Source organism: Elaeis guineensis, chromosome 6, assembly GCF_000442705.2.
Source record: "Elaeis guineensis isolate ETL-2024a chromosome 6, EG11, whole genome shotgun sequence".
Classification (NCBI taxonomy): domain Eukaryota; kingdom Viridiplantae; phylum Streptophyta; class Magnoliopsida; order Arecales; family Arecaceae; genus Elaeis; species Elaeis guineensis.
The window spans coordinates 24858905-24884132 of NC_025998.2; the positions used below are offsets into that span (position 1 = coordinate 24858905).

At 45.7% G+C, this 25228-nt stretch overlaps 1 protein-coding gene across 4 annotated transcripts; it reads right to left on the bottom strand.

Annotated features, from left to right (window-relative positions):
• Window positions 1–3663: 3663 nt before the first annotated feature.
• On the bottom strand, window positions 3664–24427 carry LOC105046960 (disease resistance protein At4g27190-like). 4 transcript variants are annotated; one of them, XM_073259389.1, is made up of 4 exons: window positions 24008–24427; window positions 23656–23869; window positions 6790–6854; window positions 3664–6722 (listed from the first exon to the last, which is right to left on the bottom strand). In XM_073259389.1, the coding sequence occupies exon 4, from the start codon at window positions 5844–5846 to the stop codon at window positions 4623–4625; it is 1224 nt and encodes a 407-aa protein (XP_073115490.1). In that variant the 5' UTR covers window positions 5847–6722; window positions 6790–6854; window positions 23656–23869; window positions 24008–24427; the 3' UTR covers window positions 3664–4622. The 4 variants fall into 4 exon arrangements, with proteins under 4 accessions (XP_073115490.1, XP_073115488.1, XP_073115489.1 ...); XM_073259387.1 differs by having other exon boundaries at window positions 23656–24427; XM_073259388.1 differs by having other exon boundaries at window positions 3664–6854; window positions 23656–24427.
• Window positions 24428–25228: the final 801 nt, after the last annotated feature.

Genomic DNA, 25228 nt, shown 5'->3' on the forward strand with positions numbered 1-25228 from the left:
CTCATTTGTCTTAGGACAATTCAAGCAGACGGTATCAAAAATGAGAGGTCAACCTTATAAAAGTCGAAGGCCCGGTTCTTTTAGACCGGATGGGGGGAGAGGCCTTGCAACGCCCATATGTGCCCCCACAGCCCTGTTAGGGACAGGAGGAGAACCTCGCCCTAACTTGAGCAAAGTCGAAGGCCCGGTTCTTTGAGACCGGATGGGGGGAGAGGCCTTGCAACGCCCATATGTGCCCCCACAGCCCTGTTAGGGACAGGAGGAGAACCTCGCCCTAACTTGAGCAAAGTCGAAGGCCCGGTTCTTTTAGACCGGATGGGGGGAGAGGCCTTGCAATGCCTATATGTGCCCCCACAGCCCTGTTAGGGACAGGAGGAGAACCTCGCCCTAACTTGAGCAAAGTCGAAGGCCCGGTTCTTTTAGACCGGATGGGGGGAGAGGCCTTGCAACGCCCATATGTGCCCCCACAGCCCTGTTAGGGACAGGAGGAGAACCTCGCCCTAACTCGAGCAAAGTCGAAGGCCCGGTTCTTTTAGACCGGATGGGGGGAGAGGCCTCGCAACGCCCTAATGTGCCCCCGCAGCCCTGTCAGGAACAGGAGGAGAACCTCGTCCTGACATGGGCAAAGTGGAAGGCTCGGACTCCTACGGGAGCTGGGTTCCGCCGTCAAGAAAACTTCGCCCGGACTCCTACGGGAGCCGGGTTCCCCGCAAGAAGGCTTCGCTCGACTCCTACGGGAGCCGGGTCCCGCCGCCAAGAAAACTTCGCCCGGACTCCCACGGGAGCCGGGTTCCACCGCCAAGCAGACTTCGCCCGGACTCCTACGGGAGCCGGGTTCCGCCGCCAAGAAGGCTTCGCTCGGACTCCTACGGGAGCCGGGTCCCGCCGCCAAGAAAACTTTGCCCGGACTCCCACGGGAGCCGGGTTCCACCGCCAAGCAGACTTCGCCCGGACTCCTACGGGAGCCGGGTTCCGCCGCCAAGCAAACTTCGCCCGGACTCCTACGGGAGCCGGGTTCCGCCGCCAAGAAGACTTCACCCGGACTCCTACGGGAGCCGGCCCCTACGCCAAAGAAGACTTCGGACTCCTACGGGAACCGGGTTCCACCGCAAAAAGACTTCACCCAGACTTCACCCGGACTCCTACGGGAGCCGGGCTCCACCGCCAACGTTAGCTACAGGACAACTCCGCCCGGACTTCTACGGAAGCCGACTTTACTTATGACTTTGATTGCAGGAAAAACTTCGCCCTGGCCCTTACGAGAATCGAGCTACTCCAACTCTCGGAGGGCTTCTCCGTTCGGATTATCAAGGGAGCCGAACTTAGCCCCGACTTCAGCGGAGAAAAATCCGAGCGAACCTGACGGCACAAAAGCCGAAAAGGAGATCGGCGAATGACGACCCCACATGAACTGAAAAGGTCGCCGACGACCCTGGAACGACGTAACACAGGCAAAGAGAAGGAAAGGAAAATGAAGAAGTTCGACAGGCAACTATTTAATACAAGATGCAAACAAGGTACTGAAATTGCTTTTTCATTTAACAGAAGTACACGTTACAAGACCCGGTGGGTCAGGAAAAAAAAAAAGAGAGAAGATACACATCATCGCGAGTATCGCGAGTACGGTTCGGGCTGGACGAACCGGAGGTCGCTCCGAGCTACGAACTCCGTCTCTATCCTTCTCCAGTGCGTGTAACAGCTCTCGCCCCATCTTGCCTCATTCTGTTCCGAAGTCCCAACCTTAGCGGGAAAGGGGTGGGATAGATCTCCGGAGGTGGTGGGGGTAGCGGCAGCAGTAGCGAAGACCTGTTTCAAGAAGAACCGTAGTCACTTCAGGAGCGGTCGGGACACCAAAGATACACCTCATCTCTGGATGCACCACGACGACCGTCACCCGAGACGCTCCGGCAAGGTCGGCATGCGTTACTTCCACCGTCCCCGCAACAAGTTCTACTGCCTCACCGTCAACGCCGACCGCCTCTGGTCTCTCGGGCCCGACGGCGTCAAGGATCCCGTCATGGCTTATGACGTCTATTCTGCCCTCTTGACCGGTATCACCTCGCCTTGCTGCTCCGAGATTCGCGGGCAGAATAACTTCACCGACAGCCCCCATTATTAAACCCCTGTTGTTGAAGGAATTCTTCCTTGGGCTCCTTTTAGAGCGACGGAGATTCTCACCGGCCGCCATTCTCCTCCTCACCTTCCTCCAAACCCTAAAAATCCTCTCAAAAACAGCCTCCCGAGTAGAGAACATGGTATAAGGGAAGGAGACAGGGACTGGGGCGAGAGAAGCAGGACTCTCAGATGAAAGAACAGCGCCAGAATGAGGCCACGAAGGGGCTGAGGAGTTTAAATAGCCGACGGATCCTGGCGCAGTTATGGCGGTGGGTATTCCTGGGCCAACTGATGTGTGCCGCGTGGCGCGCTTATCCCCTTCACCGCCATCGAGGGTTGACCGCTCACGAATTCCCGCAAAGCGACGCTTGGGATCGCGTTTCAACGGGGGTTTCGAAAAGACTTTTCAAGTCACCTTCACCGAAAAATGGATTCTGGCGTGCGCGCATTAAATGGGGGCGGCAGTGCGCAAAGTTCGAAGGGGCGATTCCAGCTGCGCGCATCTCTCTCTGCGTACTTCCTTCGCTTGAAATTCAAACTCGGAAGTAAGGGGACTGGTGTTGGGTATAAAATACCCGCAGCCGAATTCGACAGCAGTACGGCTCCGCCCGGACTCCTACGGGAGCCGGGCTCCACGGTCGACATCAGCACGGCTCCGCCCGGACTCCTACGGGAGCCGGGCTCCACGGTCGACATCAGCACGACTCCGCCCGGACTCCTACGGGAGCCGGGCTCCTCCCTCAACAGCAGTACGGCTCCACCCGGACTCCTACGGGAGTCGGGCTCCACGGTCGACATCAGCACGGCTCCGCCCGGACTCCTACGGGAGCCGGGCTCCTCCCTCAACAGCAGTACGGCTCCACCCGGACTCTTACGGGAGCCGGGCTCCACGGTCGACATCAGCACGACTCCGCCCGGACTCCTACGGGAGCCGGGCTCTTCCTCCAACAGCAGTACGGCTCCGCCCGGACTCCTACGGGAGCCGGGCTCCACAGTCGACATCAGCACGGCTCCGCCCGGACTCCTACGGGAGCCGAGCTCCTCCATCGGCAGCAGGACGACTCCGTCCGGACTCCTACGGGAGCCAAGCCCCGACCTCAGCATCAGCCGCGGGGGGCCGAACCCCACCCACGACCTCAACCGAGGGGGGGACTCCTCCCGGACTCCTGCAAAGGCCGAACTCCGACCGCTGCCGAGCCTTGATCAACAGATCCGCGTCCCTTGGCGGATAACAATAACTGCCAAGATCCCGTTCCACTTCCTGTAGCGGATTCCGCGCGGCTCCACCTCCCCCTGCGACAGGTGCTGCGCAATCCCACTACTCTCTGACAGGCTGTGTCAATAGCTATGATGCTGCTCCGCTCCCTGCGGCAGGTGCTGCACGATCCCACTACTCGCTGACAACTAGCAGCAACGGACGCCGCTCCACTACCTGCAGTAGGCCCTACGTGGCGGACTGGGGCGATGGCCACGGGTCTACCCCACTATCTTCCGCAATCAATTTTTCTGACCATGGGCGGCCCACTACCAGGCGGTTACAAACGTCGCCATCAGTCCGTTGCCTCCCCCGCCTATAAAAGGGAGACTCAGATACGTTATTCTTTAAGCTCTTTTGCCTTATCTCAAAACTCTGCTAAACTCTCCGTTCGAGCACTCCATTCTTGTTGAGGCAGAGAACTGACTTGAGCGTCGGAGGGTCTTGCCGGAGCAACCCCACCTCCGGTTTAGACTTCCCTTGCAGGTCCCGGTGGCGACCGCGGCTTCCTCAACTCCAGCTTCTCCGGCGCAGGCGGATTTTTGCACCAACAGCCTCTAATGCTCGTGTCTTGTCAATACCTATGGCAAGCTGCCTCAAGCTGGTACACGATATAACTTCTATTTGCTTCAATGATTCCAAGGATAAAACTCCCTTCCACATTCTTTTCAATTTTGGCAGTTTCCAAAGAACGACACGCCTCAGCCTTGGAAGGGCTATAACTCCATTTCCAACTTCTCCTGTAACAATCTCGACCATCCGATCACATTCATATATGTCCAACTCTTCTAGAGAATTTAGTAGCTGTAACACATTGGATGAAAAGAGATGCATCACGCTGGCACAACTGCCTATGGTAATTTTCTTGATTCTTCCAAAGCTTCCTGGTGTTCCATTTCCCTCCCATATACTCCTCAAATTTTGAAGTTCCTCTAGTTCTAAGGTCTCTAGTTCTGGCAAAATTCCTTCTTCTGCCTCCTCAGCGATGACAACATTTTCCATGTGATTACATCTCCAGATCTGACAAGCTTTTAACCGCTTCAAATTACGTGCTCCCATTGCGGATATTGTTCTGACCTCATCGTGATGATGGAGACGAAAGATTTGTGCATACTGAAGTAATCCAACCGCTTCTTCGCTGACATTCGTGTTTTCTAGAATGTGTAGACACCGATCTCTTCTTTCAGGTTCAGATATAAAAGCTGTCTCAAGGGCGTCAGGACCCCCAATTCGTAGACAGAAACTCTTCACCTTATCCCGAAGCAGGAATTCCCATTGAGAGCTGGAGGTCATTTGGAATGTCAGCAGCAAAATGAGTCAAGTGATTCAAGTGTCCTAGATTCTCAATAAATGCTTTGCTCTCATTACTTATAAAAAAGAAGGGGCTTCTTATCATTGCTAGATCTTCCAACGGGGACAATGAAAGTATTATATCAGCCGGGATATATGCAAGGTTCCAGATTTCTGATAGATCCAGACGGCGTAACCTGGTCAACTGCCCAATCTCACGTGGCAGTTCCTCAATATTGGTCCCGGATAAATCAAGCAATTGGAGATGGTTCAGTCCTCCCACACAGGTCACACTTCGTAAAGACCGACAGTTTCTTAGAATGAGTGCTTGGAGGCTACGTAATTCAGAAATGGAGGGTGGAAGTGACACAATCACGGTATGGGATAGATCAAGTACACGAAGATTCTTCATCTGCTTGAAAAATGATGGTGGGATTTCTTGAAGTAATCCATTCCCTTCGAGGAGCAAGGTGGAGAGTTCACTGCATTTTGGTTCATCCGGTAAAAATCGGATATTGTTATTCATCAGTGAGATCCTGTCCTTCCCTTCCCATTCCTCCACTTTTGGGCAATCTTCTAATCCCACACCGGCTCGTACTAAGAATCTCATGCCTCTTTCTGTGCTTTCTGATGTGATCCTTATTGCCATATCCCGAATCACGTCGTGCATTCTCACATAATATTTCCAGCGTCCATCTTCTTCTAGTAAACAAGAATCTACCAGCTCTTTCGATAAGGAGTGTCCCTTTGCTTCAGCATCTTCCAAGCTCTGAACCCCTTGTATGAACCCCTCCATTATCCAGTATCCTATTAATTGATCTACTTCTATTTCATAATCTTCAGGAAATAGGGAACAATACAGGAAGCAATTTCGAAGAGCATCAGTTTCCAAGTGATCGTAACTAAATTTCAGGGGCAAGTAAACTTCACGTTCCATACCTTTAAGCTCGAACTGTGATGTCCTAAGCACCCGCAGTGCATTTTTCCAGACTTCTCTATCAGTCTCCTTCCTCAATGCTCGACCAACCACAATTATTGCCAGTGGCAAACCACGGCACTCCTTATACACATCTCGTGCGATGGGCTCGATATCAGAAGAAATCACACTACCGGCCTTTTCCTGAAACAATTCCCATGCTTCCGTGTCAGAAAGAACCTCCACCCTGATTTCTTCATCTGTCTCCATATCGTTGCAGACGCTTCTGTTCTAGTGGTTATGACAATTATGCTGCCGCCGTTTTCTTTTGGTGAAGGAATTCCTAACTTGTCCAGATCTACTTTCACCCACACATCATCTAAAATTAGAAGGAACCTTTTTTCCCTTCAACTTATTGAACAATAATGCTGAGGCCCCTGTTTCATCTTCTTCCTTTGATAAATCCAAGTGTAACTTATTCCCAATGTCATTCCTTAGCTTCTTTATGTTCCAGTCTCTTGATACAGTCGCGAAAATGACGACCTTAAAGTGCTGAGTCTCGTGAACTCTGTTATGGATATTCTTCGCTATTGTCGTCTTTCCGACACCGCCCGTGCCATAAATGCCAATAATTCCAATCTTGGCATCCATTAGGCAGTTCCATACCCGATCCAGGTTGCGCATTCCCTCTCTGATGGTTGTTGTAGGTAACTCTGACACAGGTTCTGGCATGGGAGGAACAACAATTTCATCAAAGCTATTTTTCCGCGCCTTGTGATTCAGAACATATTTTGTTTCCTTGACAATACGCTTTCCTAACTTGTAACGAGAGCGACAATCAAGGCACCACCCGTAGAAGCACTTGTTGTTCTGCTGGAATTCTTCTTGCATTTCTTCTTTTTTTTTTGATGATCTCGTCGGCCTTCTGCAGCCAACCTTGGACTTCATTCGTTGGAACCATCCCTTCAAGTTTGGCTCGGTCCACCGTCCTTCTTAAGTCAACCGCCAAGGCTGACACTTCCTCCACTTCTTCTCGGAGATTGTCAATGTTCTCTCCCATCTTGGCGAAATAATTGACTCGGTGGGCAATGGGACCCCAAAGATGCTTGATGATGTCAACAACTGCTGGGATTAACCCCTTGTGGGCTGAAAATGGATGGAAGAGGATCAAATTTGGTCCGTTTACGAAGAAGGCACAAGTGGTTTCTCTTACCGTCTGCAAATGGGAAAGGTGGAAGAAATGAAACCGGAGGCTTGGATAGGCGTTGTGTGTATCCACTGCCAGAGAAGACGAGCAATCACTATCTAGAAGAGGCAAAATTATTGCATGACAGCTCTTTTAGCTTAAAAAAATGCATGACAGCTAATTATCAGTGCAACTTTTCAGGCATTGATGCAACTTGCCAGCCCTAAGAAATTATTGGTTGGACCGTGTTTGTGCGTCGTGCGTTGTGGCTGGACGGGTCCATTGGTCCGACCAATAATTTTTCCCGGCCTTAGCTTGTGCACCTTGTTTTAAATCATTTACTAATAAAGTGGATGGTGTTTTCACCTCTCCTTCTCAACCTGAAAAAATAATAGAAAAAAAGCTTGGTCTTACGGTAATTTGCAGATCTCATATTCAGATTGAGTAGAGATCTACAGAAGGTGCACATGGTGTGAAAAAAAAAAAAAAGGCATATTAAATGCAAAATTAAGGATGTAAAACAGAATGAACATTGAACAACAGAAAGATGAACAAGCAGTCAATAAGGTAACGTTAGTGTCAACTAGATTGTTCTACCTACAGCCAGATTAACACGGCTTTCTCAATCTGATTGTTATTATCCACGGACCCTGTTGGCATGCTCATACTTCCACATAACTCCAATTCAAAGGGAAAGTGTAGAATGTAAATTAAGCAAAAGCTCAGCAGTCACGCCACGCCTCCAAATGGAGGAAAATAGAAGGGGGTTCCCAGTCTGAAACTTGGGATTGCATTCCACCCTTCCTAAAAGGAGTTTGGGACCCGGGTACTTGCACCATGGCACTCCCCGCTCTTGGCATCAATTTTTTTAGGTAAAGAAACATAAATTTTGTTTCCCTTGTGGAATCAGATGAAGAATACAAAATACAGAAACCATTTGTTAATACAATCAAACCAAGCCTTCTTTTTTCATGTTGGGTGGATGTTTGGCCGGGACACCACCTCCCAAGATCCTTTCAGTACCACGCGATGCAGCAGGAAGAAAGAAGAAACAAAACAAAAGGAAAAACAATCAAAATACGTGGATCAGCCACAAAAGGGCTCGCCTCCACGGGGCATGCAAACTTCACTATGAAAAAAAATTTTACAAGAGGAGACCTCACCCTCAACCCTTGTACACCCAATTCTCTCTCACATGAAGTTTCCCTCACAAAAGCTCTCTCTCTCTTGGAGACCCCCCTGAACCCCTGAAGAGCCTGGCGACCGCTGTCCAGGAGCCTCCTGCTCCTTCTCTCACAGCGCCCTCGCCCCTCTCTCTCTCCTCTGGTTCGTACGGCGGCGAGAAAATCCGAACCCACTCTCTGTTTCGTCTCAGGGCTTTTTTAAAGGCATAAACAGGGTTTAAACTTGATTAGACACGGATTAGGAATCCTAAACAAAGTCAAAAACCCCCTGGACCGTCGGATCAAGACCGGGAATCACCTGGGCCGTTGGATCGCGCTCCGGTCCACGAAATAGGGCCGTGGACCGCGAGAAACGAGTGGAAAACGCCCACGCGGTCCAAAGACCGCGCCATGGACCACCCGGTCCACGGTGGACCGGGGCAAGGGCCAGCAGGCCCGCTGGCCTGGGCCGGCCCGCGCGCGCCTGGGCCGCGCGCCCGCGTGCGCCTGGGCCGCGCGCCCGCCTGGGCCGCATGCCCGCCTGGGCCGCAGCCCCCCCCGCCGCGGGCCTGGGTCGCGCGTCCCGCACGCCGCCGCCTGCGGCCGCGCCCTGCCGTCCGCCGCCGGTCGCCGGCGGTCCTCCACCGCCTCGATTTTCATGCCGACTTCGAAAGCTCGTATCTCCTCCATCCGAGCTCCGTTTCAGGTGACCTTGGTCTCGTTGGACTCCATTTTTCGCCGCGAACCCGCTGTGGGGTCAATGTGGCTGAATCTCGAGGCATCAAATCCTAACAATCTCCACCTCGACTCGATATTTGGCCTCCTCCAAACTCCGAGAGCTTCTGGATCTCCACGCCCCCATGCCCTGGGGCAATCGCTTGCTGATCATGGATGGGCAAACATGGGAGTCGAGCCAGGCTGCTCGATCCCATCTCCGTCGTATGCTGTGCTCCTCCTGACCTGAGACCTGCTCGGGGCATCATCCTGCGGCAATAGGAATCTTACCTTGCGACGTCGCCTCTCGTCCTCTCGAGTCTCCTGTCTCGTGCCCGATCCGCCTCCTAGAGCTCCACCTTGCTCTGAGCTCCACCTGGCTCCCGATGCTCCACCTCGCACTGGGCTCCCTGCCAGGTAATAATGTCCTCTGCTCCCCTTCTTCCCCTCCAGCACAATCCTATCGCCGCATAGCACCCTCAGGATTCCTCCACCAGCTACCGTCCTGTAGCCTCTCGAATCCAGTCTGTTAAGTGAGATAAGATTCCGTCTGAAATCGGGTATGTATCGGACCTCTCCCAATCTCCTCACTGCACCATCATGTGTCCTCCAGCTGACTGTCCCAATGCCTCTGATCGCACAGCTCAATCCATCCGGCAGATATACAGTGCTCTCACTGTTCTCCAGGGAGTCAAACTGCTCCTCTCTGCAACATACATGATAGGGGCATGCAGAATCTAATATCCACTGCTGGGAAGAAGTAGATACCTCGTCAGATATCTCCAGGACATCTCCATCTGAATCACTGCCGGCCGTCGCTACAGCAGCCACCGTCCGATTTTTCAGTTGAGGGCAATCTCTGGCTAGATGCCCCAACTCCTCACACCGGTAACACCTGGTTTTGCTCAAGTCCCTCCTGGACTTAGACCGCCCTCATTGCGATCTCCTGTCGCTCCGTCTACCGCCTCCTGCTCCTCCAGAAGCCACCAAAGCTGAGCTATCGCCACCTGAGTCGAAGCTGGGTTCTCCCTCCTGAGAACCTCGTTCTGGAGTATCGCCGCAGTGACCTCGTCCATCTTGATAGTGCTCTTCTCCACTAGAAGAGCAGTCACCAAGGACTCGTACGAAGAAGGAAGTGACGCCAGCAAAACCAGCGCCCTGGTCTTCTCCTCAACGTTCTCGCCAACGCTGAGAAGGTCGGTGAGGATCTTCTGGAAGTGGCTCAAATGCTCCTGCACGCTCTGTCCCTCAGTCATCCGCAGTTGATAAAACTGCCTCCAGAGGAAAAGAGTGTTGGTGAGAGACTTCGCCATGTACAACTCCTCGAGCTTCGACCACAGCACCGTCGGGGAAGTCTCGCTCAGCACATGGATCACCACCTCATCCGCCAGGTACATGCGGATGGTACTCACCGCCTGCATCTGTAGCCATTTCCAATCCGCACCTCTATGGTGGTCGGCTTCTCATCGCATAAGAGAGCATCGATCAACCCCTGTTGGATGAGCACGTCCTTCACCCTTGCCTGCCACAAGGAGAAATTGCTCTTACCATCAAACTTGTTGATCTCCATCTTGATTGTTCCTGTTTTCTCCATCTTCAGTCTTGCTCACCACCACTGCAATCTGCGTCCTTGTACCGCCTTGCTCTGATACCACTTGTTGGGTGGATGTCTGGCCGGGACACCACCTCCCAAGATCCTTTCAGTACCACGCGATGCAGCAGGAAGAAAGAAGAAACAAAACAAAAGGAAAAACAATCAAATTACGTGGATCAGCCACAAAAGGGCTCGCCTCAATGGGGCATGCAAACTTCACTATGAAAAGAAAATTTTACAAGAGGAGACCTCACCCTCAACCCTTGTACACCCAATTCTCTCTCACATGAAGTTTCCCTCACAAAAGCTCTCTCTCTCTTGGAGACCCCCCTGAACCCCTGAAGAGCCTGGCGACCGCTGTCCAGGAGCCTCCTGCTCCTTCTCTCACAGCGCCCTCGCCCCTCTCTCTCTCCTCTGGTTCGTACGGCGGCGAGAAAACCCGAACCCACTCTCTGTTTCGTCTCAGGGCCTTTTTAAAGGCATAAACAGGGTTTAAACTTGATTAGACACGGATTAGAATCCTAAACAAAGCCAAAAACCCCCTGGACCGTCGGATCAAGACCGGGAATCACCTGGGCCGTTGGATCGCGCTCCGGTCCACGAAATAGGGCCGTGGACCGTGAGAAACGTGTGGGAAACGCCCAGCGGTCCACAGACCGCGCCATGGACCACCCGGTCCACGGTGGACCGGGGCAAGGGCCAGCGGCCCGCTGGCCTGGGCCGGCCCGCGTGCGCGGGCCTGGCCGCACCTGCGCGCGGGCCCGCGCCGCGCGCCCACGTGCGCCTGGGCCGCGCGCCCGCCTGGGCCGCAGGCCCCCCCCCGCGCGCGGGCCTGGGTCGCGCGTCCCCCGCGCCGCCGCCTGCGGCCGCCCGCTGCCGTTCGCCGCCGGTCGCCGGCGGTCTTCCGCCGCCTCGATTTTCGTGCCGACTTCGAAAGCTCGTATCTCCTCCATCCGAGCTCCGTTTTAGGTGATCTTGATCTCGTTGGACTCCGTTTTTCACCGCGAACCTCGCTGTGGGGTCAATGTGGGCTGAACCTCGAGGCGTCAAATCCTAACATTTCATGGAGATAAATACGGAGGTTCTTGAATGGCTTCAATTTACAATCGAGAAATATATCAATAGCCCACAAAGACCGCTTAAAAATAAAATGATATGACAACAAGCACTTCAACATCACCCATGTAAGAAGCAGAACAAATTACGAATCCAGAGAGAGCAACACAAGGAACAAACAACCCAGAAGCTTGGGAAAGAAGGATGAAGAAAGCTACCTTTCCCAGTAAAATCTGCTATCTAAAGCCTGAATCCCGCAATTCTAGCTGCTTTAACACTCCGGAAAGCCCCGAGACTCGGTTTCCGAACAAAGTCTACGGTAAGATGAGAGGTGCTGGGATTAGAGGGAGGACATATGCTGGTCTGGTGGAAATATCTCTCACGCGTGCTTGACCAACTGTTAGTCGGGTCCTGACTATTGGCAGGCACCCAATTAACTCCAAGGTTTTGCATTAAACATAACCACTAGCAAGTAACCATGGCGTAATTTAATTTCATAATAGTGAAAAATAGCAAGAATGTAATGATAAATGGAAGCTATAGCAATGTTAAAGCTGTTTTTTTCTGAAAAAATACAGTAACAATCAAAAAGTATGATGTTAATGTTTTTTTTTCTTGGAAAGTTACGGTAGTAACTATTTAGCAAGTGTTGGTGCAAAAATCCACTTGCGCCGGAGAAGCTGGAGTTGAGGAAGTCGCGGTCGCCGTCGGGACCTGCAAAAGAAGTCTAAACCGGAGGTGGGGTTGCTCCGACAAGACCCTCCGACGCTCACGTCAGTTCTCTGCCTCAACAAGAATGGAGTGCTCGAACGAAAATTTTAGCAGAGTTTTTAGGTAAAAACGAGAGCTTATAGAATAACGTATCTGGGGTTTCCCTTTTATAGACGGAGGGGGCAACAAATTGATAGCGACGCCTGTAACCGTCTGGTCGTGGGCCGTCCAGAGTCAGGGGAATTTATTGCGGAGGATAGTGGAGTGGGATCGTGGCTATCACCGTGGCTCGCTACGTGGAATCAGTTACGGAGAATCGAGCGGCGTCCGCTGTCATGACTCGTCAGGAAGTGGTGGACTCGCACAGAATCCGCCGCAGGGAGTGGAGCAGAGTCGTGGCCGTTAATACGGCCTGTGAGGGAGTAATGGGGCTACGCAGGATCCGCCGCAAGGAGTGGAGCAGTGGTGTCCTTTACTGTGGCTTGTCAGGGGATCCAGACTTGTTGGTCGAAGTTCGGTTGGAGTTGGTAGCGAGGTCCGACACCCGTAGGAGTTTGGACGAGGTCTTCCCGCAGTCGGGATAGAAGACGGAGTCTGACTCTCGTAAAAGTCCGGACGTAGTCTTCTTGCAGTTGGGGGTCGTAGGCGGAGTTCGGCTCTCGTAGGAGTCCGGGCGGAGTCTTCCTGCAATCGAAATAAAAATGAAGTCCGGCTTCTGTAGGAGTCTGGACGAGGCTTACCAGCGGCAGAAGTCGTGGACGGAGCCTGGCTCCCGTAGGAGCCCGGCGGGGTCTTCCTTGCTGCAGAAATCGTGGGCAGAGCCCGGCTCCCGTAGGAGTCCGGGCGGAGTCTTCCTTACTGTAGAAGTCGTGGACGGAGCCCGGCTCCCGTAGGAGTCCGGGCGGAGTCTTCCTTGCTGCAGAAATCGTGGACGGAGCCCGGCTCCCGTAGGAGTCCGGGCGGAGTCTTCCTTGCTGTAGAAGTCATGGACGGAGCCCGGCTCCCGTAGAAGTCCGGGCAGAGTCTTCCTTGCTGTAGAAGTCGTGGACGGAGCCCGGCTCCCGTAGGAGTCCGGCTCCCGTAGAAGTCGGGCAGAGTCTTCCTTGCTGTAGAAGTCGTGGACGGAGCCCGGCTCCCGTAGGAGTCCGGGCGGGGGTCTTCCTTGCTGCAGAAATCATGGGCGGAGCCCGGCTCCCGTAGGAGTCCGGGCGGAGTCTTCCTTGCTGTAGAAGTCGTGGACGGAGCCCGGCTCCCGTAGGAGTCCGGGCGGAGTCTTCCTTGCTGCAGAAATCATGGATGGAGCCCGGCTCCCGTAGGAGTCCGGGCGGAGTCTTCCTTGCTGTAGAAGTCGTGGACGGAGCCCGGCTCCCGTAGGAGTCCGGGCGGAGTCTTCCTTGCTGTAGAAGTCATGGACGGAGCCCGACTCCCGTAGGAGTCCGGGCAGAGTCTTCCTTGCTGCAGAAATCGTGGACGGAGCCCGGCTCCCGTAGGAGTCCGGGCGAAGTCTTCCCTGCTGTAGACGTCGTTGACGGAGCCCGGCTCCCGTAGGAGTCCGGGCGGAGTCTTCCTTGCTGTAGAAGTCGTGGACGGAGCCCGGCTCTCGTAGGAGTCCGGGCGGAGTCTTCCTTGCTTAGAAGTCATGGACGGAGCCCGGCTCCCGTAGGAGTCCTGGCAGAGTCTTCCTTGCTGCAGAAATCGTGGGCGAGCCCGGCTCTCGTAGGAGTCCGGGCGGAGTCTTCCTTGCTGTAGAAGTCGTGGACGGAGCCCGGCTCCCGTAGTAGTCCGGGCGGAGTCTTCCTTGCTGCAGAAATCGTGGACGGAGCCCGGCTCCCGCAGGAGTCCGGGCGGAGTCTTCCTTGCTGTAGAAGTCGTGGACGGAGCCCGGCTCCCGTAGGAGTTCGGGCGAAGTCTTCCTTGCTGTAGAAGTCATGGACGGAGCCCGGCTCCCGTAGGAGTCCGGGCAGAGTCTTCCTTGCTGTAGAAGTTGTGGACGGAGCCCGGCTCCCGTAGGAGTCCGGACGGGGTCTTTCTTGCTGCAGAAATCATGGGCGGAGCCCGGCTCCCGTAGGAGTCCGGGCGGAGTCTTCCTAGCTGTAGAAGTCGTAGACGGAGCCCGGCTCCCGTAGGAGTCCGGGCGGAGTCTTCCTTGCTGCAGAAATCGTGGACGGAGCCCGGCTCTCGTAGGAGTCTGGGCGGAGTCTTCCTTGCTGTAGAAGTCGTGGACGGAGCCCGGCTCCCGTAGGAGTCCGGGCGGAGTCTTCCTTGCTGTAGAAGTCATGGACGGAGCCCGACTCCCGTAGGAGTTCGGGCAGAGTCTTCCTTGCTGCAGAAATCGTGGACGGAGCCCGACTCCCGTAAGAGTCCGGGCGGAGTCTTCCCTGCTGTAGACGTCGTGGACGGAGCCCGGCTCCCATAGGAGTCCGGGCGGAGTCTTCCTTGCTGTAGAAGTCGTGGACGAAGCTCGGCTCCCGTAGGAGTCCGGGCGGAGTCTTCCTTGCTGTAGAAGTCATAGACGGAGCCCGGCTCCCGTAGGAGTCCGAGCAGAGTCTTCCTTGTTGTAGAAGTCGTGGACGGAGCCCGGCTCCCGTAGGAGTCCGGGCGGGGTCTTCCTTGCTGCAGAAATCGTGGGCGGAGCCCGGCTCCCGTGGGAGTCCGGGCGGAGTCTTTCCTGCTGTAGACGTCGTGGACGGAGCCCGGCTCCCGTAGGAGTCCGGGCGGAGCGACGGGAGCTCACCAACAGTTGTTGAAAGTCGGAAGAGACTCGCGAGGATCGACGCTGCCAAGAACTTCGGCCGAGGGTATTTTATGCCCAACAGCAAGTATGGATGTTTTTTCCTATTTTACCAAAATAATAAACTCAGCATACATTATTGTAAATTTAATTATTAATAATATCATTTTTTTTGTATTAATTTAGTGGAATTGATAAAAAATTCTTTATCCAATAGTTTAATAAGCTAATAAACTAATTAACTTTGCCATCCGTGAATGTTGCCGCCACCACCATCCTCATTTTCAGCCACTCTTTCCCATTCCAGTCCACCTTGTCATCCTTGGTGCCATCGGTAGTGGGTCAAGGACCACACCAGAATTTTGAACCACTAGGTAACGGAGAAGGATTGGATGAATTTTTTTTATTCTAAATAATTTTTATTTTTTTAAAATTTTTAAATATTAATTAAAATTTTCTAGATGTCATCCACCTAACCTTATCACCACAGCTGTCTGATATTGGCGGTCCCAATTCTAGGTTTACATATCCTTTTCCTATCACATCAAATTGATGTCGAAATTCTATCGGCCATCGAATATTGCAATTTCCTAGCCAGCGTTAATTGAAAACCCGATCTTCTGCTTTGATAAAGGCCTAATTCCGTAATAAAGGGTAGAATTAGAAGGTTAAGAACTGAGTATGATTATTTTTGGATCTTAAATTTAGATTGCTGACATGATCTTGAACTCCATGGAATCTTTGAGTCCCATGGTTCCAAAGCAAGGCTGCACCTTATACGTTTTGATGAAGCTAGGGCTAGTTATAGGTTTGGATGAGGAAAAAATGCGAGGACTGTCCAAAGCTAGTGATTGGCAGTTTTACATTCTATAGATATTTTTTACATAATCTTGCTTGCATATGTGATTGATGAGTATATTTGGAAATATTTCCCATAAATTTTACCTTGCCTTGATAACAACCATTTATGATCTTTCATCTTAGGGATCATAGTACCCTGTATTCCAAATTAAGACAACTGGAGTAATATAATCAGTTGTTAATTTCTTATGATGAATTTTCTAACATTCTTTCACAACCATAATTATTTTTTTTTTCTTTTTTTTAAAAATAAAGGAGACTATGGGCAATTAGCCACATTAGTCCCCGGAGCCCAACCATAACTAATATCAAGAAATTATATAGATAGTTACCAGGGAAGACGAGCAATCACCATCCATAAGAGGCAAAATTAATGGGTGACAGCTAATTATCAGTACAACTTTTCAATTATTGACGCAACCTGCCGGCTCTATAGAAATTATTGGTTGGATTGTGTTTGCGCGTCTTGCGTTGTGGGCCTGCGGCTGGACAGGTCCATTGGTCCAACCAATAATTTTTTCCGGCCTCAAGCTTGTGCACCTTGTTTTAAATCATTTACTAATGAACCGTGTGGTGTTTTCATCTTTCCTTCACACAATCTAAAAAAGAAAAAGCTTGTACCAGTATAATTCCATGGGAATTTTGTTTTGCTGAAGAGAAGTTCATGTTATTGAAAAATACTTCGTCATACAGTAACTTGCAGATCTCATATTCAGATGGAGTAGAGATAGATCTACAGAAGGTGCACATTTGATGAGTGTGAAAAAAAAAAAAAAAATATTGAATGCAGAATTGAGGACGTAAAACAGAATTGAACATTGAACAATAAAAGGAAGAACAAGAAGTCAATAAGGCAAAGTTAGTGTTAGCTAGATGGTCCTACCTACTGCCACGCCCCGAACCCAACACCCGGACCGGATACGTGATGGCCGCACACTCCTTAGAGCAAGTCCTAAAGAATATGCAAGGCCAATTTAAATCGTTACAACCTTAACATCCATAACAATTAATTTCAATAATAATTCGTAAAATCTTGCATAATTACAATTTAAATTTCTTCAATTTTTTGATCAGATACTATGACACTCTATTTATCCTTCTGCTCACCCGTAAATCCAGATCATAGCCAATCATAAGCATCCTGTAACTCTGAGAAGAAAAAGAAAGATGAAGGTGTGTGAGCTTTACAGCCCAGTAAGAATTCTCATATCACACTGATATAGTAATATAGTCTGAAAATAAGGATAAGCAGTAAGATATAAAATCTCATGTTCAATGTCCAGAATAATACAAACATTCATAAATTTTCTGTCTTGTCAAAATAGATGCATCATCATATATTAACAGGTGAAATACTTTTGTTCAACAACTGTTTCATGTCTTATCTTTCATTTCTCCTTTCATAATCATATGATTTTTAACATTTTCTTTCTGGCTCTGAACTATCTGAGTTTATACCTCAATCATCATCCGGATCGAATCCACTTAAAAAGTCTTTCAAGACTGTCCCAGGATAAGCTCCTGACCGGCTGTCCCACGTACCAAAGCCCGTGAGAGACTGTCCCAAGCATGAGCTCCTGGCCGGCTGTCCCAGGCATGAGCTCCCGGCTGGCTGATCCACCTGTAAGCCAGTGGGGACTGTCCCAGGCATAAGCTTCTGGCGGGCTGTTCCACATGACAAGATTAGTCCATACCATATATCTCTTTCTTTTCATTTAATCATTATGTGTTGATTTCATCAAATCAATTCTGTCTTGCATTATGATCAATTCAGATATGTCATATCCATATAATCATGCCATCAATTTCTGATACATATATATATTGACATAACATACTTATGCTCAAAATCAAATAACAGTATCTCAGGTATAATAAATTCATCGATCTCAAATCCGACGATACAAAACCAATAATACAAGGCCAACAGTAAAATAGCATATATATAATGGTGATCATGTACAGAAATTCTTACCTTTACCGGTGACTGATCTAAACACAGAAATCAATGTTCTTCTTTGATTTATGAATTTTTCTAACAAAATATTCCACTCGATATCTTATGCAGACAAACATCTCTTCATAACCCTGATTAATATAAAAATCACATATAGAGAAATTACCGATAATTGATCCTAATACACAAATCGAGGATCTCTCTTAGAATTAATCAAAATTAGGATTTATCTAAGTATCTGGATCCTCCACTGATCCATAAGACTTCTAGAGAGAGAAAATCTATGAAGAGAGAAAAAATTCTAGAGAGAGAAAGAGAGAGAAAGGAGAGAGAAACCTTCGTATCCTTTCGATGAGGCACTCATGATCGAGATCATCAGAGATCCTATCAGGGTGACTCAATATGAATCAAGTGTTACAAATTTCGAATAGGATCAAACTAGGATCAGATCTACCGCACGAATTTCGGAGCAACCTAGATCATCTTATTTTCATCTCAATTTTATCCTAGGATCCGTGATGAAATCAGAGAGAGAGGAAGACTCTAGAGAGACAAAATTCATAAAAGAGAAAAAGTCTAGAGATAGAAAATAGGGAGAGAATCTAGAGAGAGAAATTGGAGAGAGAAAGTAGAGAGAGGAGAGAGAGAAAATTTTTCTCTCTTCTTCTTCTTTTTATTTTATTTTATTTTATTTTTATTTTTATTTTTCTCTTTCTCTTTTTCTTTTTCCTTTTTCTTTTCTTTTTTTTTTCCTTTTTCTTTTCTTTTCTTTTCTTCTTCTTCTTCCTTCTTCTTTTCCCGTGGGTTCCTTTGGGGCAAAACAGGGGCATCGTCCCCCTCTATCTCCTCTCACCCTCAGCGGCCAAGGAGGACCGACTCCGGCCACCCTCCGACAGCAGCCGATGGTGACGCAGTGACAGCCCCAACGATGGCTTGCTCCGACGGTTGAGAAGAGCTCCGGCGAACCCCTTTTTCCCATCTAAGAACCCGCGGATCCTTTTGAAAAAAATCCCTCAATTTCTTAAAAATCTCTCTAAAACCAATTGCAGAGACATAAGGGAGGGAAGGAGGGTTTTATAGGGGAGATTTTCTACCTCTGATCGGACTCTATCGATCCGATTTCGTCATAAACGGAGAGGAAGAAGACTCCGGTTAGGAGTCTTCCTCTTCTATTTTTTTTTTTTTTAATTCTGGGTTATTACATTCTCTCCTCCTTAAAATAATTTCGTCCTCGAAATTAAGTTATATTGTTTAAAATATATTTCGAAGTATACATTCTTCATGTCATTCTCAAGCTTATAATAATGTCTTTTATTTCTCATGATCTTGTTATAACAAAATTTATTTGAAATCTCAAACTCATCCCTTTTTATTGATTTCTCAACTTTTTGAAAAACTGTAATATTTTGGACTTGTATTAATATACCACCATTATTTGTCTAATACATTCCACTCAACTTCATAATTATCTCAGACTACCCTTGATAAAAAAATAAATAAACGTCAAACATCGATCACTCTTCACAATCATCGATTTCTTTCTTCACTTGATCTTCCAATAAATTTTATATATAGACTCTCATCTTAAGAAAAATCTCAATCTTCTATATCAGTTCAAGTAACAATATTAAATTAAAAAAAAATATGAGATCTATGTCAAGACATTCTAAGTTTGAACTAATATCAGAACTATCAAGCTGTTAATAATCTTGAAATATCTAAAATTTCTTGACATTATCTACAATGAAACAACCTACTGACAAAAATTATCCGACTATGATCAGATTAGATCAAAATCTGTAGCATCCTTTCATTATCAATAAAATCCTTCCTTATTTACAACTAATGTATTTCATCATAATATCTTTTGATTTAAAAGATTAATATTTCTAATCAATTTAATCCACCATGCTTTACTGCGCACTCTGATCTTAATTTATCAAATTATATATGTCTATCAAAGATAAAAATATCCTTATACGTTAGATCAATCCAGAATAGATCTAACCTTCAAATTTCATATAAGACTTAGGATAAAATTTTAAGTTTCTTCATCTTTACTACCTTTGGGCATAGCATATAAAAATTAAATCTTGATCTACTTCCTATATTTGAAATCATTGTATAAGTTTCATCACTTTTCAAGAATCCAACATGTCTAGAATTAATTGGAGTTAACCTTAGATTTACCTTACAATCATTTAGATAATTTCTAAATCAATCTTCTTTTTTAAAAGAATTAATTCTAACTTGACAAATTAGAAGAACTCAAGCCAACATCCTTAAGTAGAATCAACTTGATTATTTCTTATAGAGCTCCCTTCATCACGACCCTTAATATTAATCAATAAATCCATACAAAATCTTATCCTTTGTATAAGTCATTTAAACTTTAACACTAACACGATGTCTTAGTTCAATTTATAAAAATAATAATCCAAATTTTGACTTGAATAATTAATACACTTCACCATCTTCAACAATCACAAAAAAAATTAAAAAAAATCTAATCCAAAGATGGTAATATGAATTATTAAAGATTTCATTATAACCTGTATATCATACTCTGACAAAATCAATTTTCTTCTTTAATTTAACAACAGTATCAAAATACTTTTGATCCACTTAGAAAAATAAACTTTTGACTTGAAATTCAATACAACTTGAAAGATCAAGGAATCATATTCAGAATATGATATTTTGAGTAACCAAAAATTTCACCAAAATGTGTATCTCATATTCTCATAATAAAATTGAAGTATATATTTTTTTTTCATCTAAGATTAAGTTTCATATATGATCCTCTTATAGGTTCAATGCTCAAAAATATTTCTCTCTCATATGATGAAATTTCTTCTTAAACCATACCTTAATTAACTTTCTTTTGATAAATCTAAAATTCATAATGCATCAGATAATTATCATCAAAATTAGAAAAAGTATCATGATCTTCAATCATATAAGTTTAACATTTCAAAATCATTGAGTATACTCAACATAACATATCAATACCTCCTGCTTCCTTCCAGGATCAACTCTTCTTATATTCAGGCCATCCTACTAATTAAAATCCAAGATATAACTCGTCAATTCTATTATAGATATCATATGCCACTTATGCATAAATTTTATTTTAATATCTATTGATTCAAAATCAAAATATTGAATCTTCTCTTTTATATCTATCATGTTCCTCATGATCATAACCTAAGTTCAGATATCACTAAAGTCATAATTTTAAATAATTATAATCTTAAGCTCAAATACCACTTAAATCATATTCTCTAATGATCATAACCTAAACTGTAATATCATTCTATTACATCCTTAATGATTATAACCTTAAACTCTGATATTATCTATCATGCTCTATTGATTATAATCTCAAAGTTTTGATATCACTTATATGACAATCTCTAGTGACCTTAAAACTGAGCTCTAATACTGTTCTATCATATTCTCTGATATCACTCTGTCACATCCTATTGATCATGCATAAAGTTTTGATATCACTTCATAATCCCTAGTGACTTAAACCTAAGCTCTAATATCATTTTATCAAATCCTAATCACTTATATCATAATCTCCAATGATCATAACCTAAACTCTATTATTACTCTGTAATATTTAAATCACTTATATTATAATCCTTAATGATCATAACCTGAGCTCTGATACTACTTTGTCACATCCTATTGATCTTACATAAAGTTTTTAATATCTCTTCATAATCTCTGGTGGTCTTAAACCTAAGATCTGATACCATTCTGTCACGCCCCGAACCCAACACCCGGGCCGGATACGTGATGGCCGCACACTCCTTAGAGCAAGCCCTAAAGAATATGCAAGGCCAATTTAAATCGTTACAACCTTAACATCCATAACAATTAATTTCAATAATAATTCGTAAAATCTTGCATAATTATAATTTAAATTTCTTCAATTTTCTGATCAGATACTATGACACTCTATTTATCCTTCTGCTCACCCGTAAATTCAGATCATAGCCAATCATAAGCATCCTGTAACTCTGAGAAGAAAAAGAAAGATGAAGGGGTGTGAGCTTTACAGCCAGTAAGAATTCCTATATCACACTGATATAGTAATATAGTCTGAAAATAAGGATAAGCAGTAAGATATAAAATCTCATGTTCAATGTCCAGAATAATGCAAACATTATAAATTTTCTGTTTTGTCAAAATAGATGCATCATCATATATTAACAGGTGAAATACTTTTATTCAACAACTGTTTCATGTCTTATCTTTCATTTCTCCTTTCATAATCATATGATTTTTAACATTTTCTTTCTGGCTCTGAACTATCTGAGTCTATACCTCAATCATCATCCGGATCGAATCTACTTAAAAAGTCTTTCAAGACTGTCCCAAGATAAGCTCCTGGCCGGCTGTCCCACGTACCAAAGCCCGTGAGAGGCTGTCCCAGGCATAAGCTCCTGGCGGGCTATCTCAGGCATGAGCTTCTGGTCGGCTGATCCACTTGTAAGCCAGTGGGGGCTGTTCCAGGCATAAGCTCCTAGCGGACTGTTCCACATGACAAGACTAGTCCATACCATATATCTCTTTCTTTTCATTTAATCATTATGTGTTGATTTCATCAAATCAATTCTGTCTTGCATTATGATCAATTCAGATATGTCATATCCATATAATCATACCATCAATCTCTGATACATATATATATTGACATAACATACTCATGCTCAAAATCAAATAACAGTATCTCAGGTATAATAAATTCATCGATCTCAAATCCGATAATACAAAACCAATAATACAAGGCCAACAGTAAAATAGCATATATATAATGGTGATCATGTACAGAAATTCTTACCTTTACCGGTGACTGATCCAAACACAGAAATCAATGTTCTTCTTTGATTTATGAATTTTTCTAACAAAATATTTTACTCGATATCTTATGCAGACAAACATCTCTTATAACCCTGTCAATATAAAAATCACATATAGAGAAATTATCGATAATTGATCCTAATACACAAATCGAAGATCTCTCTTAGGATTAATCAAAATTAGGATTTATCTAAGTATCTGGATCCTCCACTGATCCATAAGACTTCTAGAGAGAGAAAATCCATGAAGAGAGAGAAAATTCTAGAGAGAGAAAGTAGAGAGAGAAAGTAAGAGAGAAACTTTCGTATCCTTTCGATGAGGCACTCATGATCGAGATCATCAGAGGTCCTATCAGGATGACTCAATATGAATCAAGTGTTACAAATTTCGAATAGGATCGAACTAGGATCAGATCTACCGCACGAATTTCGGAGCAACCTCAGATCATCTTATTTTCATCTCAATTTTATCCTAGGATCCGTGATGAAATCAGAGAGAGAGGAAGACTCTAGAGAGACAAAATTCATAAAAGAGAAAAAGTCTAGAGATAGAAAATAGGGAGAGAATCTAGAGAGAGAAATTGGAGAGAGAAAGTAGAGAGAGGAGAGAGAAAAAATTTTTCTCTCTTCTTCTTCTTTTTATTTTATTTTATTTTATTTTTATTTTTATTTTTCTCTTTCTCTTTTTCTTTTTTCTTTTTCTTTTTTTTTTCTTTTTCCTTTTTCTTTTCTTTTCTTTGAAAATTTTGAATGATAAATGCCTCTATTCTTTGAAAAAAAAATTATGACATCCTGTATAAATTATGACATCCTGTTCATATTATGACATCTTGCGTTATATTATGACATTCTATAGATAAAAATTATGACTTTCTATCCGTAGGATATTATAATATGGATATAAGATGTCATAATTTTTTTAAAGAACAGGGATATTTTCATCATACAAATTTCTAAATCAAAGAATAATTTGTAGGCATTAAATATGTGTTAAAAAATGATGACTATATGAATCAATCGGATAAGATGGTAAACTCTACATCAGATTTTCTACACTACCTGCGGTGCACAAAGAATTTAACTTCTTTCTTTTACGTACATCCAAGGGAGTCATCGACCGAAAACTCAAATACAAAAGTTGAGCATGCTATGTAACAAAATAGAGTTTTCAAACACGTTGCCATAGGCACCCACCATCAAGAGCCTATCCAATAAAAGAGGTACGGAATCACCTCGCTGAAGAACAAAGTCATCTTGGAGTGCCTGGCCCGCTAACCAATCACCAGTCTTGATTATTTTCATGGAGAATAAGGGTCACCAAGAAGGTCTGTAACATCCCTTTGCCATACCAAGAGGTCCTCCACCAGGGGATTATGCTTGGATTTGTGAATAGAAGACTTGTTAATCCATTGAATGGTGGTGGCTGTCTCTCACAAGCCAAAATTCCTGCATGAGGCAATGGTCAACGGCAAAATATAACCCAAGCCAAGTAGCAACCATTTCAGCATAAGGAACAGAGGTAGGTGACGGTGGGACAATTTGCCACCAACCACCAGCTGGTCCTCCGGATCTCTATGAACGAACCTTATAGCAGCATTATTAGAGCCTCGCATAGCACCATCAAAGTTTAGCATTAATACTTCAGGGGAAGGGGCCAACCGTGTGATAAAAGGATGATAATATAATTGCTGTCGAGGCACATGAAGACCACCCCAAAGCCTTGAATGAGTCCTGAAGGATTGATAGACTTAATGCTTGGATGCATCAACAAAGAAAGAATAAGATTTTCTTAGTAGATCGGTTGGATCTAGCTGAGAAGATTGAAACAGCTGCATGTTTCTAGCTGACCAGATCAACCATGCTATATAACCAACCAGCAATTGGACAACTGTCTCTACCTTGGCATTGAAAAGGAAAACCTCCAAGGCTAGCAAAGATTGAGTAATCAAAGGTTGCATGAGGCACTTAGGGGACCATCATTGAACAGTAAAGGGATAGGCCCCAATGACATGATGGCAGTTGTCAATATTGTCAGAATACAGATCACAACATATAAAATCAATATTAAGGATACCCCTTTGGCTTAAAACACTCTTGCAAAATAGTTTTATCCCAAGAATTTTCACAAAAAAAATTTAACTCACAATAGGAACATATAACTTCCAACCCCCCCTTAAAATATGAAAATAATGACCATATACGAAGGCATCTCCACAAGATGGTACATATCTTTCATGAAGATATTATTAAGCCTATTTAAACCCCATGTGAAATTATCAGAGCAGATGTCTCGCAACACAGGGATTCGATAGATTTGGTTCATTATATCAGCATTAAAAAAATGTGGCCAAATGATTTACATTCCATCTCCTATCAATAGTCAATAAAGCACCAAAATTTAAACCAAAGGATCAACATTCATATTGATATAAGTAGGCCAATGGCTGAGTAGAATAACCTACATCCAGGGCCTGGCATAATATTCATTGCCTTAACAATTCCAATAGTCCATAGGAACTGAAATTGAGTCATTAATCCATATTTACAAATTTCACTCCAAATGGAAGAGTACCCTCTTGGCCTATCATATCAATTAAAATTGGATAGAGTTTTTCAGTTTTTTTTATTATCTCCTGCAGCGAGTCGAGGGATATACTGATTCAAACTTCAAGTCTGATCCTGATGATAGAAAGTCTACGTCAGGATATTTATTTGCATGCAATGGTGATGCAGTGAGCTAAAAAATTTTAATCAACCCATCATAGCAGATTCGACCACAAAAGCTGAATATGTCACTGCTTCGAA